Source organism: Solanum verrucosum, unplaced genomic scaffold, assembly GCF_900185275.1.
Source record: "Solanum verrucosum unplaced genomic scaffold, falcon-dt-bn FXZP01000113.1, whole genome shotgun sequence".
NCBI lineage: Eukaryota > Viridiplantae > Streptophyta > Magnoliopsida > Solanales > Solanaceae > Solanum > Solanum verrucosum.
The window spans coordinates 1695556-1713626 of NW_026020105.1; the positions used below are offsets into that span (position 1 = coordinate 1695556).

Consider the following 18071-nt stretch of genomic DNA (forward strand, 5'->3'; position numbering starts at 1 on the left):
TCTTTCAAAAAAATGACTTACCCATTTTAACTCGAACACAATCTTCAGTTCCGAAAGATGAGAGAGTCACGGTCGGAGATGAGGAGGAAGATAAGATAATGGGGGAGAATATTTGTTTTGACAGTCGAATTTTTGGATTTTCTAAGGAAGTAGAAGAAGAGAAGAGAGAACGTTGGGAGAAGAACAGAAAATTTTATTTTCTTTTACTCTTTTTTTAAAATGGTTTGGATAGAATTATAAAACTTGAAAAATAAAGTGTTTTTTTGTATTTTATAAAAGATTAGAAAATTCTGAAAATATTAATTTGATCTCAAATTTACTTAATTACATTTTAAAATGAATTTGACCCTTTCTTGGTTAAAGTGTTACCAAAAACCAAAACAACATTTAATTGACATCTTCCATTTAATTGTCTCAAGCAAAAAGGGGGCAAAATGATTACTGTTTCATTAATTAAGGAAGCAGAAGAGTGAAGGCAGTTGCAGAAATGGAGGACTGGAAATCGACCTACCGTTTACTTACACACTGCAAACACTTTTTTCATCGCCGATTGAGCCCTAATTTTCACAATTCTAAGCCATTTTGCACCTCAGGTACCGCTATTATTAACCAATTTTTCTCTCAGTTTGATACAATGCTTTGGTCTATTATTGCATTTCATCTCAGTTAAATTTATGCTTTGTTCTATAATTTTAGCAATCCTGAGAGTTTCTCATAGCATTAGAAACTCCCAAGTCCGGATAAATGAGATGAATTATGGTAAAACGAGGGAGTTAAGCTAAATTGACGATCAGGTAAAATAATAGCGAAATTGAACTGTATTGTATGGAATGGATTCATATTGAGTGTGCTTGGTAGGACATAAGTTATTTTTCTGGAAAATTGTGGTCGAAGAAAAACTTGTTTGACTCTCTAAACTCGAAAGGTCCACATAAATTGAGATGAAGGGAGTGATATTACCGAAGCGGAGAGTGTTTAGACAAAATATGTTAGTAACATGGTCAGTGAGTATGCCACATCCGTGTTATTCCAATAATGTCCTAAGTTGTTCGAACTCTTCACTTTCGCTACCGCACCCCTGACCCATGTTGACATTACGTTTGTGAGATCCATTCTGGATTTGGTTGACCGATTTTGGGTACTTTGACTATAATCTATAATCGACCCGAGAAATTGGGATAAATACCTATGATTTATGAAATCAAAACAAAATCTAAGGGGGATTGAAGAAAATGGAATAGCTTGTATATAATATTTTTTATGACAGTCCTTTTCCTTTTATACCCTTCTGGAATTCTCGTCTTAACCAATATTTTCTCCTTGGAACACCTTGTAAGTTTTCCACTAATGTCTCATAATTTAGGCATATAACTCTATTTTTAGATATTTGAATTATTTTAGCTTTATCTCCGCACCTGTATCCTAATCCCAAATCTTAATATTTAGATCATGAATGATCCAACTACTAGATCCACCTGTATCGGACACCTGCACCTGTGTCTAAGCAACTTAGATGGTGTCCAAGTTTTAGTTGGAGTAAGTAAAATGTAGTTAAAAGTTTAGATAGTTGTAACAAAAATAACACTTCCATCTATAAGGGAGGGAAGTCACTTTTTCCATTTTGATGGAAAATATTTTCCTCGAAAAATGACCTCCACTTGACTTCCCTCGTAAGTGGCTTATCTAGAGCTTAATTTTTGCACTGACCTTGTATATTTTAAGAAACCAAATGAATATTTTATTGTGAATGCAACTATCATTGTATATTAACTTGAGGTCGTTGTAGGAATCCCCAAACGTCAAATCCTAGATCCGCCTCTATCCTCTGTACCAAACAGTCTGATAGTTGACTCAATTAATTTTGGACTGAGACGTAATTATTTGATGATTGCATGTGGAGCTGCTCTGATTTAGAGCCTGCAATTTTTCGACTTTTGTTACTTGAGGATGAGGATGCTTGATTGAACCGTTCTCATTTTGTCTTGATTTTTGACAACAAAAAAAATTAGTCACATGGTTTTGGGGTTACTGATTGAATAAAAAATCACTGAGGTAGAACTCTGGTTGTTATCTACTGAGTTTGTTCTGATAAAACCTCAGGTTCAATGAATGAAGTGGCGTTATATTAAGGTTTAGTTGAAAATGAACCCAACTGGAACTAATTGTATGTGTATTCTAAAAGATACTCTGATGAAGCTAACTGACAATCTTCATTTTCATGGTTTGTAGGTTCAAGGTATCATTGTAGCCAACCTTCTGAGTTGGTAAAACCTTATATTGGTAATTACCAACAAGAATTTCAAACATTTAAACATCTCCAGGTATCTCTGGGTACGAATCCATGGAACAGATGCAGAAACCAGTATAGATGTTTTGCTTCTCAGGCCACCATTATTCAAAGAAGACCAGATTTTTCAACAATTAGTTCAGAAGACTTGAGCTATTTCAAAAATATATTAGGGGAAAGAGGGGTGGTTCAAGATGAAGAGACACTCGATGCTGTGAACACGGATTGGATGAGGAAATACAAGGGCACCAGTAAACTTATGCTCCAACCTCGGACAGCAGAGGAGGTTGAAATGTCACGTCTCTTCACAAATCTTTTGCTCCTTATTGATAATAGATACTAATATCTACACCTTTTGGTTTCCCATTTGTGTTTCTTTGACTTTGGTTCTACAGGTATCTCAGATTCTTAAATATTGCAATTCCAGGTGCCTGGCTGTTGTTCCACAAGGGGGGAATACGGGTCTTGTGGGAGGAAGTGTTCCTGCTTTTGATGAGGTAAGGAGTTCTTGATTACTTGATGACCACTGATAATGTAATTGTGGGTAGATGGATACAGTACCATGAATGTCGTATGTCCAAGTAGAGATTGTTAGTTTGTTTTCCATTAGTCATATTAATTATAGAATGATAGGCTGCCGTCACATTGTATTTTATCTTCTTCTATTTGATTGTTTACCACTGTTCTTAAAGGCTCATTTGTGGCGCATTTAAGATCTGAAGATAGGTGACGCTTACCTAGTGCACTTCTCCCGCTTAACTGGCATTCAATGTTGGTTTCAAGGCATGAAGATGTGCGCTTCATTAACCATGCTATCTTGAAGAGGTTGGCACTAAAAAATAAATATAATTGGAGAAGAGATATTTTAATTGTTAAGAAAATGGTATGAATGAATTTGGTACTTATTTAGGAAAAGGAGTTTATAGATTTAATATAAGAAAACTTAACCTAAATGGAATAAAAATCTTAAAACTGCATTTTTCATCTAATTGAAATTTTGCTTTTTTTTCCAACTTCATCTATTCCATTTAAATATTTTAATTATAGTTTGTTTCAACTACTTCTTCATATAATTATTATTTTCTGTGATTATAGTTATTTTTTCTTGCATTACATACATAATTTTTGTTCTTCATCGCGGTTTCCTTTAATAACGTCCACAGTTTAATTGCGCTTTGAGCTTAAAGCCCTAATAGACTCTCAAAACTTTTCGCCCTCAACAACACTGTTAATTACCTGGTATAGATGTTGTTGATTTGGATCTTAAAACAGATAAACAATTAGTTTCATTAAAGCCATTTTAATAAGAAAATGCTATTTCATAGATCGATTGTCTTAGTTTGTAAAATCAGAGTGAGAGCACAAGTAGCCAAAAACCTTTAAACATAGTTTACCAGGGTATGTTTTAATGTTTCATATCATAGTTTAAGGAGCCCAAAATCATAATGATAAGAGTACTTTCATGTAAAGTATACATGAAGACTTAATAATTCAGAATAGTTGGCACAATAAAATACTTGTAGAAGTTTTTGGGATCAAATTTTGGTTAAAGTCAAGCTGAATTCATTCAAACAAATTGTCACTGAACTGTCCAAAGGACAAAGGGTAATAATTGGGTCATTAAATTTGACATTTCTGATACCAGTGTGTCCTATTCGGAAGGGCCAAACCTTAATTTTGCTAATTACCTATGGGAATGAAGTTTTCTGATAATTGCCTAATCATGTGAAGTAAACATAACTATTGCTGCATCATGTTGCTTAAACCATCTTCTGTTAAAATGGTAAGAATAGGGGGGCAAACGGATCTCATTTTACTTTAAAGCTTCACCTAGGAGGAATACACTCATGTTTCAGTTACTCTCTTTTCGATGTTCTTACAACTTCACTCCGATGCTGCTTAAACCCTTATTTCCACTTTCCTCTCTTTCGGAAGTGGGAAGGATCTGTGGCGGCATTATTTCATTGTTCATTGGGCTGCTTGAAATGTAAACACTGACAAGAAAACTGCTGAATGTTTTCTTGACTCTATAAACAATTGCACTGTGAGGAGAGTTTAAACTTCAAAGCTGTGGTAATGCAAGTCTTTTTTCTCAATTTAACAGCTTAGAACCAAGCCAGAACTTCCTCCTAACTCATTTTAGAGATATTGAACTTGTATTTCTTTTCAAACCAATCAGTTTAGATTTCTATGTCTCACACACGAGCTAATCACTGATACTCGTCAAGCTAGAATTAGTAGTAATCGACATCTATCAATCATTATCCATGTTTTCTGAACTTCTAGTCATTTTAAACATCAATATTATTGCTACTGTATTTTTTTTCTGGGATAAGAAATGTGAAACAGATATAGATGATTTATATAGCCGACCACAATTAGTCTGGGATTGAGGAATAGTTGATAGACTGATTGATGTAACTAGTGGTTTTGCTGCTGGATATGTTCGTTGCTGTGAATGTTTGAAAATTCTCTGACATAAATATGTTGGCTGGTCTTATAATTCTTTTCTTAACTGATTACTGATGTATTCTTTCTTTATTTTGAAAATGTCCAGGTGATTGTCAGTACTAGTCATATGAATAAAATCATTTCTTTTGACAAGGTAAGAGTAAGTTTATTCTGAAAATGTGCTGGTGAGTGTAAATACTACATGAACCCTTGCTTTTGCAGGGTGATATAAATATTATTTCAGCGTAAAGAAAAAGATGTCAGTGACAAGATTAAAGTAACTCTACTGATCTATCTTCAATTCTTATTCTTGTCAGATTTAAACTTGATGAAGGAAAGGGTTCTTTACGAATGCATAAAGTCTATGCAGATAGAATAAGTTGTCCTCCTTTACATCTTTTTGTAGGTTAGTGGCATACTGGTTTGTGAGGCAGGATGCATTTTGGAAAACCTCATCGCTTTTCTTGATAACCAAGGGTGATTTTTTCTTACTTGATACCTTTTATGATTACTATATGAATCATGTCAAGGATAGTTTTTTTTTTTTGGATAATTCTGCTTGTGCAATTTTTTAGGTTTTAATCTAGAAACAGTGGAACACCTTTGAATACTTTATTGTCATATATTTGCAACTTTCTGACCAAAGAATGTTTCTTTCACCATTTAATTGGCATATAAACTCTGTAGTGTTATCCATCAGAGTGACTCTATTCTAAGCATTCTTACCATGTAATAGCAAGGTGTTTCAGTTTAATATTACCATCTGCAAATTCGTAGACTGATCTTCTCCAAACTCTGTTATCATCTTATTTTAATATCATGACAATAGAAAGAAACAGCATTGAAAATTCTGTCCTGTTTCTTACATCTATCTTCTGTCTAGTTCGTTTCTATTTATAAACTTATTCTGGGTACTTCTTACTAGCTCTTTTGATGCCACTGAATAAGTTCTTTTTTATTCTGTTTCCTTATGAAATCAATGTCAATCACATTCTGTCTTAGGTTTGTTATGCCACTAGATTTAGGTGCTAAAGGAAGCTGCCAAATTGGTGGAAACGTCTCAACTAATGCTGGTGGTTTGCGACTTCTCCGCTATGGTTCACTGCATGGCAGTGTGCTTGGTAAGATCTGATTGTGCTATCTTATGGAACTTCTGAGTCGAAGTTGTTGACCTAAATGAATCTGTGAGTCTGTTAATGAGGCTGATGAAAGATTTAGCCAATAATGAAAATTATGTTCCTTCTCTTAGATCTGTTAGATAAACTTGGGATCCATTTTGTCACATTCGTTTGAGGACAAGGCTATGTATGAGCCTTTCAAGATCTTTCTGTCTGAAAAACATAAAAGTAATGTTGTTCTAAAAAAACATATAAGTGAAGTCCATCCTTTTGTATGTGTTCTCAAATGTACTTTCATCTATTCAGGTCTTGAAGTGGTTTTAGCAAATGGAACGGTGCTTGATATGCTGGGCACTTTACGGAAAGATAACACTGGATATGACTTGAAACATTTATTTATAGGTGAGATTATATTATTTATTCTATGTCAACAGAAGTTGTTTTACATTGTGATAAACATTTTATTTTATTACATGGCATAGGGAGTGAAGGATCCTTGGGTATTGTAACGAAGGTTTCCATTTTTACTCCTCCAAAGTTGTCCTCTGTAAATGTATGCTTTCTTGCTTGTAAAGATTATGCAAGCTGCCTGGTAATAATGGTTCTACCCTCTGAAGTATGATACAACTATGAAGTTGCTTGGAATGATAACTTTACTTGCTGAAAATTCTGTTTGCCATCAGAAACTTTTGTTAGAGGCAAAGAGGAAACTTGGGGAAATTCTTTCTGCATTTGAATTCCTTGATCATGGCGCAATGGATCTGGTGAGCTTTATGTGTCTTTTTAATCCATCAAGTCTCACCTGACGATATCATCTGGGAATGTCAAGTTCTTTTTCCTGTTCTATTTGAGTTGCTTTATGTAGGTTATTATACTTGATGAATGATAACTACTGCATTGTTACTTCGTCTGTTATTCAAAATTGCATTGTAAGCTTGCAGGTGCTGCATAGTCAGCCGTCTTTCCTTACCTGTCAACTTTGTGCTTAGACTGTTATTTTAAGTTGGAGATTCAAGTTATTTTGACGACTATTATAAATGTTATAGGTCACTCTCATGCAGTATATTAAATCAGCATTATCTGTTATGTTACGTGGAGCAGGTCCTGAAACATCTAGAAGGTGTCCGTAATCCATTTCCTTCCTCAATGCATAACTTTTATGTTCTGATTGAGACAACTGGCAGCAGTGAATCTTATGATAGGTAACATCCTCATTGGTTAATATGCTCTACTTGCTTAAAATACTTCGTTAAACTTTGGTTGCTCATAACTATTTATATCCTTTATTTGAAAGAACTTTAGTTCTTGTTTGTTTTGGATTTTCTGTTCTGGAAAAATCGGAGGAACAATGACCTTTTCCACACAACTTAATCCTCATAAAGGTCCATGTTTCTTCCTGTGCCTCTCAGAGTATAGAGGCGAGCCAATGGATATTATACCGTGCCTTTGTTTTCAGACTTCAAATGTATCATGAAATGTCTATATATCGGAGGACTTTGGCTTAGTTTACTTTCAGACCACTACTGAACAATATTTTAGAATGTCTTTTCATTGTTTGTACCATATGTTGGGTAGTAAGCCATTTGTGTCTTGCTTACCATTTTGTAAACCCACTCTTGAGTCTGGAAAGAACTCGGCCACATTTTATCCCTTATCTCTTATTAATCAATAAAGTAAAATTACATTGAGCTGTTCCAATATTCACTCATGAATGTGCTTGCTAATTCTGGTTTCTTCATGTTGATTGTTTTGTACTTTTTCACCTGGTTATTATATGCTCTGGTTGTAGGATGGCAGTAGGTCGCGCTTCAGTAGCTAACCTAAACTATTAGCAGCCCGGATAGACTTCTTATGATCAGAATTGATATACTTCAAGAATCATTGATGAAAGAATTGCTAATTTTGTATGTTATAGAATTTTTGACAAATATGTTATAGAATTTGAAATGCTTAAAATGGTAAAATTACCAAGAAAACATTATTTGTTACTTGAGTTGAAGTTAGAAAGAAAAGTTATTAATTTTTATGATGAAAATTTTGACTTCTGAATTTAGCGTTTCGCTATTCATTAGGAGATTAGTCAAGTTTTAACTATGGATTTGCTAGTTACTTTATTAAGTCTACCTATCACATAGAAAGAATACAAAGTAAATCCATGCTTGAGTGACCTATTGTAAATAATATATAGCGTTTGAGAGTTGATATCCTTTATGTTTAGTTGCTTTATGAAGCTGATTGGATGTCAGTAGCTGTAAGGAATTAGAGCTTGTCTGTCATTATCAATAAAAGGGGACACGTGTACTGTAGAGATCAAAGAAGAAAGGAGCACGTGGGAGGAAAGGAATTAATAAAGATGAGCGGCTCAGATTATTCGAAGGGATCGGACGGCAAATACTCCAGTTAGTTAGTTACTTAAACTAACTAGATGAAACGAGTTGGGCAGTTAGGAATTTGGTATAATTCTCACTCACAAATATTCTCTCTCTAAATTCTCTTCTTCCTTCTCTTATCTCTCTCGTCTAACCCATCATTCTAATTCTCTCTTTTTAGGCTACTGTAATCACCCTAGCTAGGGTTACATTTTGCTTGAGAAGTAAACTGTTGCTGTAAACTTTTCCCCATATCAATAAAATTCCCGATTTGTTCAAATATACTACTTTTTCGCATTTCAGTTCATTACAAGTTGGTATCAGAGCACTTTCTTGGCCCTAAGAACAAGAAGATGACAGGTGCAGAAACTAGAGCTAAATCTACAGGGGAATTTGTGAAGAAATTGGATGGCCAGTTACAAACGTATATAACAGAAAACAACAAAAAAATGGACATGAATGACTCCAAGTTGGATAATCTGAGCCGCTCATCTTTATTAATTCCTTTCCTCCCACGTGCTCTTTTCTTCTTTGATCTCTACAGTACACGTGTCCGCTTTTATTGATAATGACAGACAAGCTCTAATTCCTTACAAAATGCGAAAAAGTAATATATTCAAACAAATCAGGAATTTTATTGCTATGGGGAAAAGTTTACAACAACAGTTTACTTCTCAAGCAAAATGTAACCCTAGCTATGGTGATTACAGTAACCTGAAAAGAGAGAATTAGAATGATGGGTTAGACGAGAGAGATAAGAGAAGGAAGAAGAGAATTTAGAGAGAGAATATTTGTGAGTGAGAATTATACCAAATTCCTAACTGCCCAGCTCGTTTCATCTAGCTAGTTTAAGTAACTAACTAACTGGAGTATTTGTCGTCCGATCCCTTCGAATAATCTGAACCGCTCATCATTGATGTAGGACTTCAAAAATGAGGGATCTAAGTTGTGCAGATCTGCCCACAAAAATTTTCTAGTCCTTTCTGATAATACCTTGATGTAATGAGTAGTTGGGTAGTCGGGAAAGGGTAGTAATCAACTCCAATAAAAGTGTATTAGCTACAGGGTCATCCTCATAGCTAGAAGCAATTTGTTGCATCCAAGTAGGATCAACAATGGTGATAGCACATAAAGAGGCATCCTCACCCCTTCTGGATAAAGCATCAACTACTCTATTTTCAGTGCCCTTCTTATATTGGACTTCATAGTCCTGTCCCAGCAACTTAGTAAGCCCTTTCTATTGGAGTACAGTAGTGATTTTTTGTTCAAGGAGATATTTCAAGCTCTGATGGTCAGTCCTAATGATGAAGTGGCCCCCTTGTAAGTAGTGTCTCCATCTGTCCACAGCAGCCATAAACTCTTTTTCATATGTAGAGAGACCCATATTTTAAGAGACAAGGCTTTGCTAAAGAAAGCCAAGGGTCTGCCTTCCTGCATAAGCACATCACCCATACCATTGTAGCATGCATCAGTTTCTATGATAAATGTTTTGGAAAAATCAGCTAAGGCAAGTACCGGGGCACTGGTCATGGCCCCCTTGAGGTTTTGAAAGGGAGTGTCTGCATCAGGACATCACTTGAATGTATTCTTTTTTAGCAAATTGGTCAAAGGTCTACTGATTGCTCCATAAGACTGCACAAATCTCATGTAGTATCCCGTAAGTCCCAAAAAACCCCTCAAGGCTAGAGCTGTCAAAACGAGTAAGCCCAGCCCTACCCCGCCCAAGCCCCGCGGGCCAAAGAATTTGATGGGCTGGGGCTGGCCGGCCCTTTATTTCAAAGGGCTGTAAAATGGTCAACCCGGCCCAACCCCAGAAGGGTCAAGGGCTGGGGCGGGCCAACCCTCCTTTTTTTTAATGTCAAATCAATGTCACAAACAGTAACATTGTTTCAATAATTCTAAATAAAAAATCTAGCAATTTATATTTAAAGAAAATAATAATAATCTCTTAAGCAAATAATATCTGAAAAACAAACTAGTAAACTAAAGAACACTTCTGACTAAAACTTTAGTTAGCAATACATAATTACTTAAAGTATTTAGTTAAATGAAATCAAGAAAATTGTAAAATTGTCCAATGTCGTAGCAGAAAGGAGATGACAATAAAACTATAAGAGTAAAGAGACAGAGAGTTGTAGTTCAAGAATTTAGATATTAGTGTTTAGGGACTTAGGTTTTTAAGAGTAATGGCTTTAGCATTTATAAGGCTTTAGCCTTTTAAATCTTCACGTACTAGTAGTCTAGTAGTAGTAATCTACTATAGCCATATAGGTTAGAGGTTACATTTAGGTTTTCTAGTTTTTTATTTTTATTTTTTTAATATTTATTTTAATTAAAATTAAATAATTTGGCCCATGGGCCGACCCCAGCCAGCCCCCAATCAGGCCTCAAGGACTAAGGGCCTAAAAGGGTTGGGCTTATAATCCCTAGTTTTTAACGGGCTTGAAAAATCCTATTCCAACCCTGCCCCAATAACAGGTTGGGTCGGGCCGGCCCCATGGGCTAAGCCCTTTTTGACGGCTCTACTCAAGGCGTTAAGCGACTTAGGAGTTGGCCAGTTCACCATAGCCTCTATTTTGGAGGGATCTGTGGAGACCCCTTTCTCAGTGATAATATGACCTAGATATTCTACCTTAGGCTGTCTAAAAGAGAATTTGGACCTCTTGGCATACAACTTTTCCTTCCTCAAGATAGACGTCACCGTCTCCAAATGGACTACATACTCCTCAACACTAGAGTTGTAGACCAGTATGTCGTCAAAGAATACTAGCACAAATTTCCTCAAATATTGCTGAAAAAAAGAGTTCATCAAGCTCTGAAAGGTGGCAGGTGCATTGGTCAATCCAAAGGGCATCACTTTGAACTCATAGTGACCCAAGTGAGTTCGAAAAGTTGTTTTATAAATATCTTCTGCATGCATTGAGCCTCAATAGGAAGGGGGTGAAAATTTAGTAGAAATGGAGGAATTAGAGGCTGTGACAAAGGCTATTAGCCTTAATGCACTATCGAGTACAGAATTAGTTAATACTATTCGACCAGGGGTATGCCAAGATGAAGTTGTCCATCCTTCTAGACTCGGGAAGTACTCATAGCTTTGTAGACTTGGAGACTGCTAAGCAAATTGGGTACCCTATCAAGGAGGCTCGACCTATGAGAGTTACTATGGCTAATGGGAATTACATCATGAGTTTGTACTCTTGTCCAAAATTTCAATGGAAAATTCATGGAGAAGAATTTAAGGACTCAGTGAGGTTACTTACTGCAGGAGGGTGTAATATGATATTAGGGGGAGATTGGATGAGAAATCACAATCCGGTGTTATTAGACTTTGTGGCTTATGAAGCACTAGTGTCTCACTTGGGGAGAAAAGTGAGGCTAAGGGGAATATGTAATGAAGGGGAATTACAGAAAATGTCATCGAGTAGCCTTAAACAATTTTTCAAGAAAGGAAAAGGAATGTGGGCTCATTTGTTCACCATCACAGCTACCACAGTGGAGAGCACTGAACTTCTACCTCCTGCCATTACTAGCACCTTAGACAAATTTTCAGATGTATTTGAAGTACCTTCTACTCTTCCTCCAAAGAGAGTGCAGGATCATTTCATTCCTCTGGCGCCGGGAGCAGTCCCTGTCAGCATCAGACCCTACAGGTACAATTTCTTTCAAAAAAATGAGATTGAAAAACAAGTCAAGAGATATGTTAAATAGTGGAGTTATCCAACCAGCCACTCCCCCTTTTCCTCACCAGTGCTATTAGTTAAAAAGAAAGATAGTACATCGAGATTTTGCATTGACTACAGAGAACTTAACAAGATGACTATTAAGGATAAATTTCCCATTCCCCTAGTAGATGACTTGTTAGATGAACTATGTGGATCACAAGTTTTCTCTAAGATCGATTTGAGAGCAGGGTACCACCAAATAAGAATGCATGCGGAAGATATTTATAAAACAACTTTTCGAACTCACTTGGGTCACTATGAGTTCAAAGTGATGCCCTTTGGATTGACCAATGCACCTGCCACCTTTCAGAGCTTGATGAACTCTTTTTTTCAGCAGTATTTGAGGAAATTTGTGCTAGTATTCTTTAACGACATACTGGTCTACAACTCTAGTGTTGAGGAGTATGTAGTCCATTTGGAGACGGTGATGTATATCTTGAGGAAGGAAAAGTTATATGCCAAGAGGTCCAAATGCTCTTTTGGACAGCCTAAGGTAGAATATCTAGGTCATATCATCACTAGGAAAGGGGTCTCCACAGATCCCTCCAAAATAGAGACTATGGTGAACTGGCCAACTCCTAAGTCGCTTAAGGCCTTGAGGGGTTTTTTGGGGCTTACCGGATACTACAAGAGATTTGTGCAGTCTTATGGAGCAATCAGTAGACCTTTGACCAATTTGCTAAAAAGAATGCATTCAAGTGGTGTCCTGATGCAGACACTGCCTTTCAAAACCTCAAGGGGGCCATGACCAGTGCCCCAGTACTTGCCTTAGCTGATTTTTCCAAAACATTTATCATAGAAACTGATGCATGCTACAATGGTATGGGTGTTGAGCTTATGCTGGAAGGCAGACCCTTGGCTTTCTTTAGCAAAGTCGTGTCTCTTAAAAATATGGGTCTCTCTACATATGAAAAAGAGTTTATGGCTGTTGTGGACAGATGGAGACACTACTTACAAGGGGGCCACTTCATCATTAGGACTGACCATCAGAGCTTGAAATATCTCCTTGAACAAAAAATCACTACTGTACTCCAACAGAAAGGGCTTACTAAGTTGATGGGACTGGACTATAAAGTCCAATACAAGAAAGGCACTGAAAATAAAGTAGCTGATGCTTTATCCAGAAGGGGTGAGGATGCCTCTTTATGTGCTATCACCACTGCTGATCCTACTTTGATGCAACAAATTGCTTCGAGCTATGAGGATGACTATGTAGCTAATACACTTTTATTGGAGTTGATTACTACCCCTTCCCGACTACCCAACTACTCATTACATCAAGGTATTATTAGAAAGGACCAGAAAATTTTTGTGGGCAGATCTGCACAACTTAGATCCCTCATTTTTGAAGCCCTACATCAATCTCCCTTAGGGGGTCACTCAGGGAAGTTGGGTACTTATAAGAGAGTGTGAATGTTGTTTTGTTGGCCCAACATGAGAAGGATATTGCTTAGTGGGTCTCGGAATGTGATTTATGTCAACGGACAAAGGTGGAGAATGTGTATTCCCCAGGTTTATTACAACCCCTCCCTATCCCTGACATGCCATGGCAGGATATAGCCATGGATTTCATTGAAGGCCTACCCTTGTCTGACCACAAGGGTGCTATATTAGTGGTGGTGGACAGATTGACTAAATATGGTCATTTCTTAGCTCTGAGACATCCTTATACTACTTAGGAGGTTGCAACTTTGTTTCTTAAGGAAATTTATCAACTCCATGGTCTCTGTAAATCCATTGTGACTGATAGAGATCCGGTGTTTACAAGTCCTTTCTGGCAACAACTCTTCAAATCCATGGGTACTAGACTTACCATGTCTACCTCTTACCATCCACAGACTGAGAGGCTCAATCGTTGTTTAGAAACCTATCTCCGAGCAATGGTGTCTCCTCAACCTAAACAGTGGTCTAAGTGGCTTCCCTTAGCGGAGTGGTGGTATAACACAAACCATCACAACGCCTTGAAAGTGACCCCGTTTGAAGCCCTTTATGGTTATCCACTACCCCAGCTGCCTTTGGGGTCCTTACCACATCCAACCTCCACCCCTGCTGGAGCTTGTTTGTCCCAGCGCCAAAGTGTGTTGCAGAAATTAATGGATAATCTCATCCAGGTGCAAGCCCGCATGAAGTTTTTCGCAGATCGAAATAGGACGGAGCGGGTCTTGGAAGTTGGTGACTACGTCTACCTCAAGCTTCAACCCTATCGTCAATGCTCCGTCGCAGTCCGACAAAACCTTAAGCTGAGTGCTAAATATTACAAACCCTTTCAGATCCTTGCTAGAGTTGGTTCAGTAGCGTATCGTCTGGATCTTCCCACTGGGTCGACGATCCACCCTGTCTTCCATGTTTCCAAGCTGAAGAAGCGTGTGGGACCAACTATCAAGGTCCAACAATCAACACCCGTCTGTGATTCAGAGGGTCACATTTTGACCCAACCGATTGCCATCTTGCAGCGGAAAATGGTCAAGGTTAACAACGCAGTGGGAGTAAAGGTCCTTGTCCATTGGGCTAACCTAGCACTTGATGAAGCTACTTGGGAGGACTGGGGCTACATCAAGGATCAATTTCCGGAGTTTGTCGCGCAACTACGACCTTGAGGTCAAGGTCTTTTTCGAAGGGGCGGGGATTGTAAGGAATTAGACCTTGTCTGTCATTATCAATAAAAGGGGACACGTGTACTGTAGAAATCAAAGAAGAAAAGAGCACGTGGGAGGAAAGGAATTAATAAAGATGAGCGGCTCAGATTATTCGAAGGGATTGGACGGCAAATACTCCAGTTAGTTAGTTACTTAAACTAACTAGATGAAACGAGTTGGGCAGTTAGGAATTTGGTATAATTCTCACTCACAAATATTCTCTCTAAATTCTCTTCTTCCTTCTCTTATCTCTCTCGTCTAACCCATCATTCTAATTCTCTCTTTTCAGGTTACTGTAATCACCATAGCTAGGGTTACATCTTGCTTGAAGAGTAAATTGTTGCTGTAAACTTTCCCCCATATCAATAAAATTCCCGATTTGTTCGAATATATTACTTTTTCGCATTTCAGTTCATCACAGTAGCACTCTCAGTTTCCTCTGGACTTGGCTAATTTCTTGCTTATTCAGTATGCAATTTGATAAGTTGAATTCATTCTGTGTTGGGTTCTGCTACGTGACTATGCAGAGAGAAACTAGATGCCTTCTTGCTTCACTCAATGGAAAATGACTTGATAAGTGATGGAGTTGTTGCACAAGATATAACTCAGGCATCTTCTTGCTGGCATATTCGTGAGGTTATCACTCTATACTTGACAAGTAATCTGACACATAAGCTTGCATTTGTAATCTCTCTCTCAGAAAAAAAAGCTTGCATCTGTAACTTGTGATATTCTACTATTCAGAGTTTTGATAAGTAAATATTTTTTTGGAGAATGAAAGGATGCATAATTTGATAAGTAAATATTCCGTCGTCACTAAAGTAGGGCTGTTCAAAAGTGGTAACCACCATATAGAAGAGGTGATATGGAATATCATATAGAACCTTCAAGATCCCTAAAGTAAATTATAGTTTTCCAAAAATATCATCCAGTCATCTATGCAAGTGAGAATATTATGTGATCTCCACAATAAATAAAAACAATTCCATCTTTAATTTGGGTAAAGGAGTTCTGTGTCCCTTACAAATCTCTGTTATTAGAAACTCTATTACTATTATTAACTTTCGTCTGGATCACATTTTTTCAACTCTTACCATTTGTAGATTTTATAGTAGCTGCACCTGATTTTTATAAAATTGTCAAGACTCGAGACCTATATGTCATCTTGAAAGTTTTACTTGATTAGAACCAAGATATCTGCATCTCCTTCAGTAATGAATAACTGATGAAAACTTTGCCCTATCACTTACTATTATGTGTTAGAACCATGGATTTGAAGGTTGTGTACGCACCACCCTCCCCAGACCCCTGGATTACATTGGGTTTGTTGTTGTTGTAAATTTATGTTAAAAAAGTGCACATTTTCATGTGGTACGATTCTGTTCATGTCTTGATAAATAAAGGTGTTAATCTTTATATTGTAGGGTATTCCTGAAGCTTTGATGAAGGCAGGAGGTGTATATAAATATGATTTGTCAATACCAGTTGAAAAGATGTATGATCTTGTTGAGGAAATGGGAGTCCGACTTGGTAAGAATGTCAAAATTCTTGCTTCGCTGAAAGCATGTTCCATTTCATTCTTATTAGTGTGTCTGGATTATTTATGGGATCAATTCTTCTTAGTGCTTCCTTAATTAGGACTCAGTTTTTCGCTTTCGCCACAGACTCAATTCCAAAAAATAAAAATAAATTCCTTTTCAAAAATCATGACTCAGTTACCTGCAGAAAAAGTAAATGCACAGTTAAATTTGAATGTCTCATTCAGAGATGCCATTTATCATATTTGATGCTTTCATTTTTATCCATCTCTCCATTTTCTGTTGAATCAACAATTTTAGGGGCATGCCATCTGTTAATAGTAACTAACAAACGCAGAATTTAATGTTGTTTTAATTGAAATTTTACAGGTGCTTCAGCAAAAGTAGTCGCTTATGGTCACCTTGGGGATGGAAACTTACATCTTAATATCTCAACTCCTCAGTATGATGATAAGGTACTGCCTTGGCCTTCTTGCTTCTCACTAAATTTTATTAGTTGATTATCCCATTAATTGGATATGTTGGTTCCAGATTTTATCACAGATTGAGCCATTCGTTTATGAATGGACTTCTAAGCACAAAGGGAGTATTAGTGCCGAACATGGCCTTGGACTGATGAAAGCCAATAAAATCCATTACACCAAGTCACCTGAAACTGTAAGACCAGTACTTTTAGTTATCATTTAAATAAAGTGACATCAGTACTACTGAGTCTTCTGTCAGGATGTAGTGTTTGGAAGCACCAATTGTCGACACATCTCAATTTACAAAGTTCTCATTTCTTTCAACGCCAAAAGTAGTATCACTAGTTAGGAAATACTGAAATTTCATGTGGATATATATTCTTTGCATGATGCCCAAGAGAATTTACCCCAAAATGCAGTAAATCCTCGGTATTTTCTTTCTAGACATTCTGGAATAATGTGACTAAGTTCAAGAGATGTGATGAATAATAGTTCTTATCATAGGTTAAGACTGAATGTGGATAAACGATCATCTATGATTGTGTACTGACATCGAGCCCTTGTCTCCCTCAAAAGCATCACGTAGTGAAGATAACGTGAGCTTTCTAAAACATCTCTGTAAACACCCATCTAGCCAGCATGTTTAATATACTGCTATCAAGTATACATGCCAAAATAATACAATAAAAGAACGGAATGTGGATATTGGTATCGGTTGTCAATTGTCTGATTTAGTCTGCATAGCTTACTGTAAATTGAAAAACTAGAAGGTGAAAATACTACATGTATTATTTTCCTTCCCCTCCCCCCCTCCCCTCAATGTGTGGGTAAATCCTCCTTCATAAATTGCTGAACCGATGCATTTCTTTTCCCAGGTGCAACTGATGGCCAACATTAAGAAGCTACTGGACCCTAATGGAATTCTGAACCCATATAAAGTTCTCCCGCCTTCTCTTTTTACAAAAAACTGAGGTGACTAGTTCAGATTTCCATACTAATTTTAGTACTCTCTACTTGTATCACTGAATAAAACAGTAGCTTGATATCTCGTACTATTTCAGATTTATACAGAATGAACCTCTCCTTAGTTTTTCTATTACGAGTCTGATTGTTTCTCAATGCAAGTGTTACTTCCAGACGAACGTTGCAATACATTGTATTGCAGTAGTAAGATATGACTCTTTCGTGATAGAAACATGATGTCCAGGCAATCTTTCTGTTTCTGAAAGGGTCATGACACATAAATTTATGGAATAAAGCCATAACTTGCCAAATAATTGAAGAATTTCCATTGAAGACAGAAGTAAAGTATATGCAGGTTATGGGATTGAGTTGGAAAATTAAGGACTTAAAAGTAATTTAAATGTGACTTTTTATTTTCTGATATAAAAGCTACTTTTAAAACCAATCTAAACGGGCTCTTAGACTTTTGATCACATACAATTTGGTGAAAAGAAATGGCTTATGTATGTTATCCGTTAAAAGT

At 36.9% G+C, this 18071-nt stretch overlaps 1 protein-coding gene across 2 annotated transcripts; it reads left to right on the plus strand.

Annotated features, from left to right (window-relative positions):
* Window positions 1-417: 417 nt before the first annotated feature.
* Window positions 418-17675, plus strand: LOC125825210 (D-2-hydroxyglutarate dehydrogenase, mitochondrial). Of its 2 annotated transcripts, none has more exons than XM_049504547.1 (15): window positions 418-593; window positions 2230-2573; window positions 2683-2784; window positions 4845-4892; window positions 5145-5215; window positions 5741-5859; window positions 6163-6258; window positions 6339-6448; window positions 6540-6620; window positions 6931-7058; window positions 15111-15219; window positions 16008-16113; window positions 16491-16576; window positions 16653-16778; window positions 17461-17675. In XM_049504547.1, the coding sequence occupies exons 1-15, from the start codon at window positions 488-490 to the stop codon at window positions 17554-17556; spliced, it is 1728 nt and encodes a 575-aa protein (XP_049360504.1). In that variant the 5' UTR covers window positions 418-487; the 3' UTR covers window positions 17557-17675. The 2 variants fall into 2 exon arrangements, with proteins under 2 accessions (XP_049360504.1, XP_049360505.1); XM_049504548.1 differs by having other exon boundaries at window positions 6958-7058.
* Window positions 17676-18071: the final 396 nt, after the last annotated feature.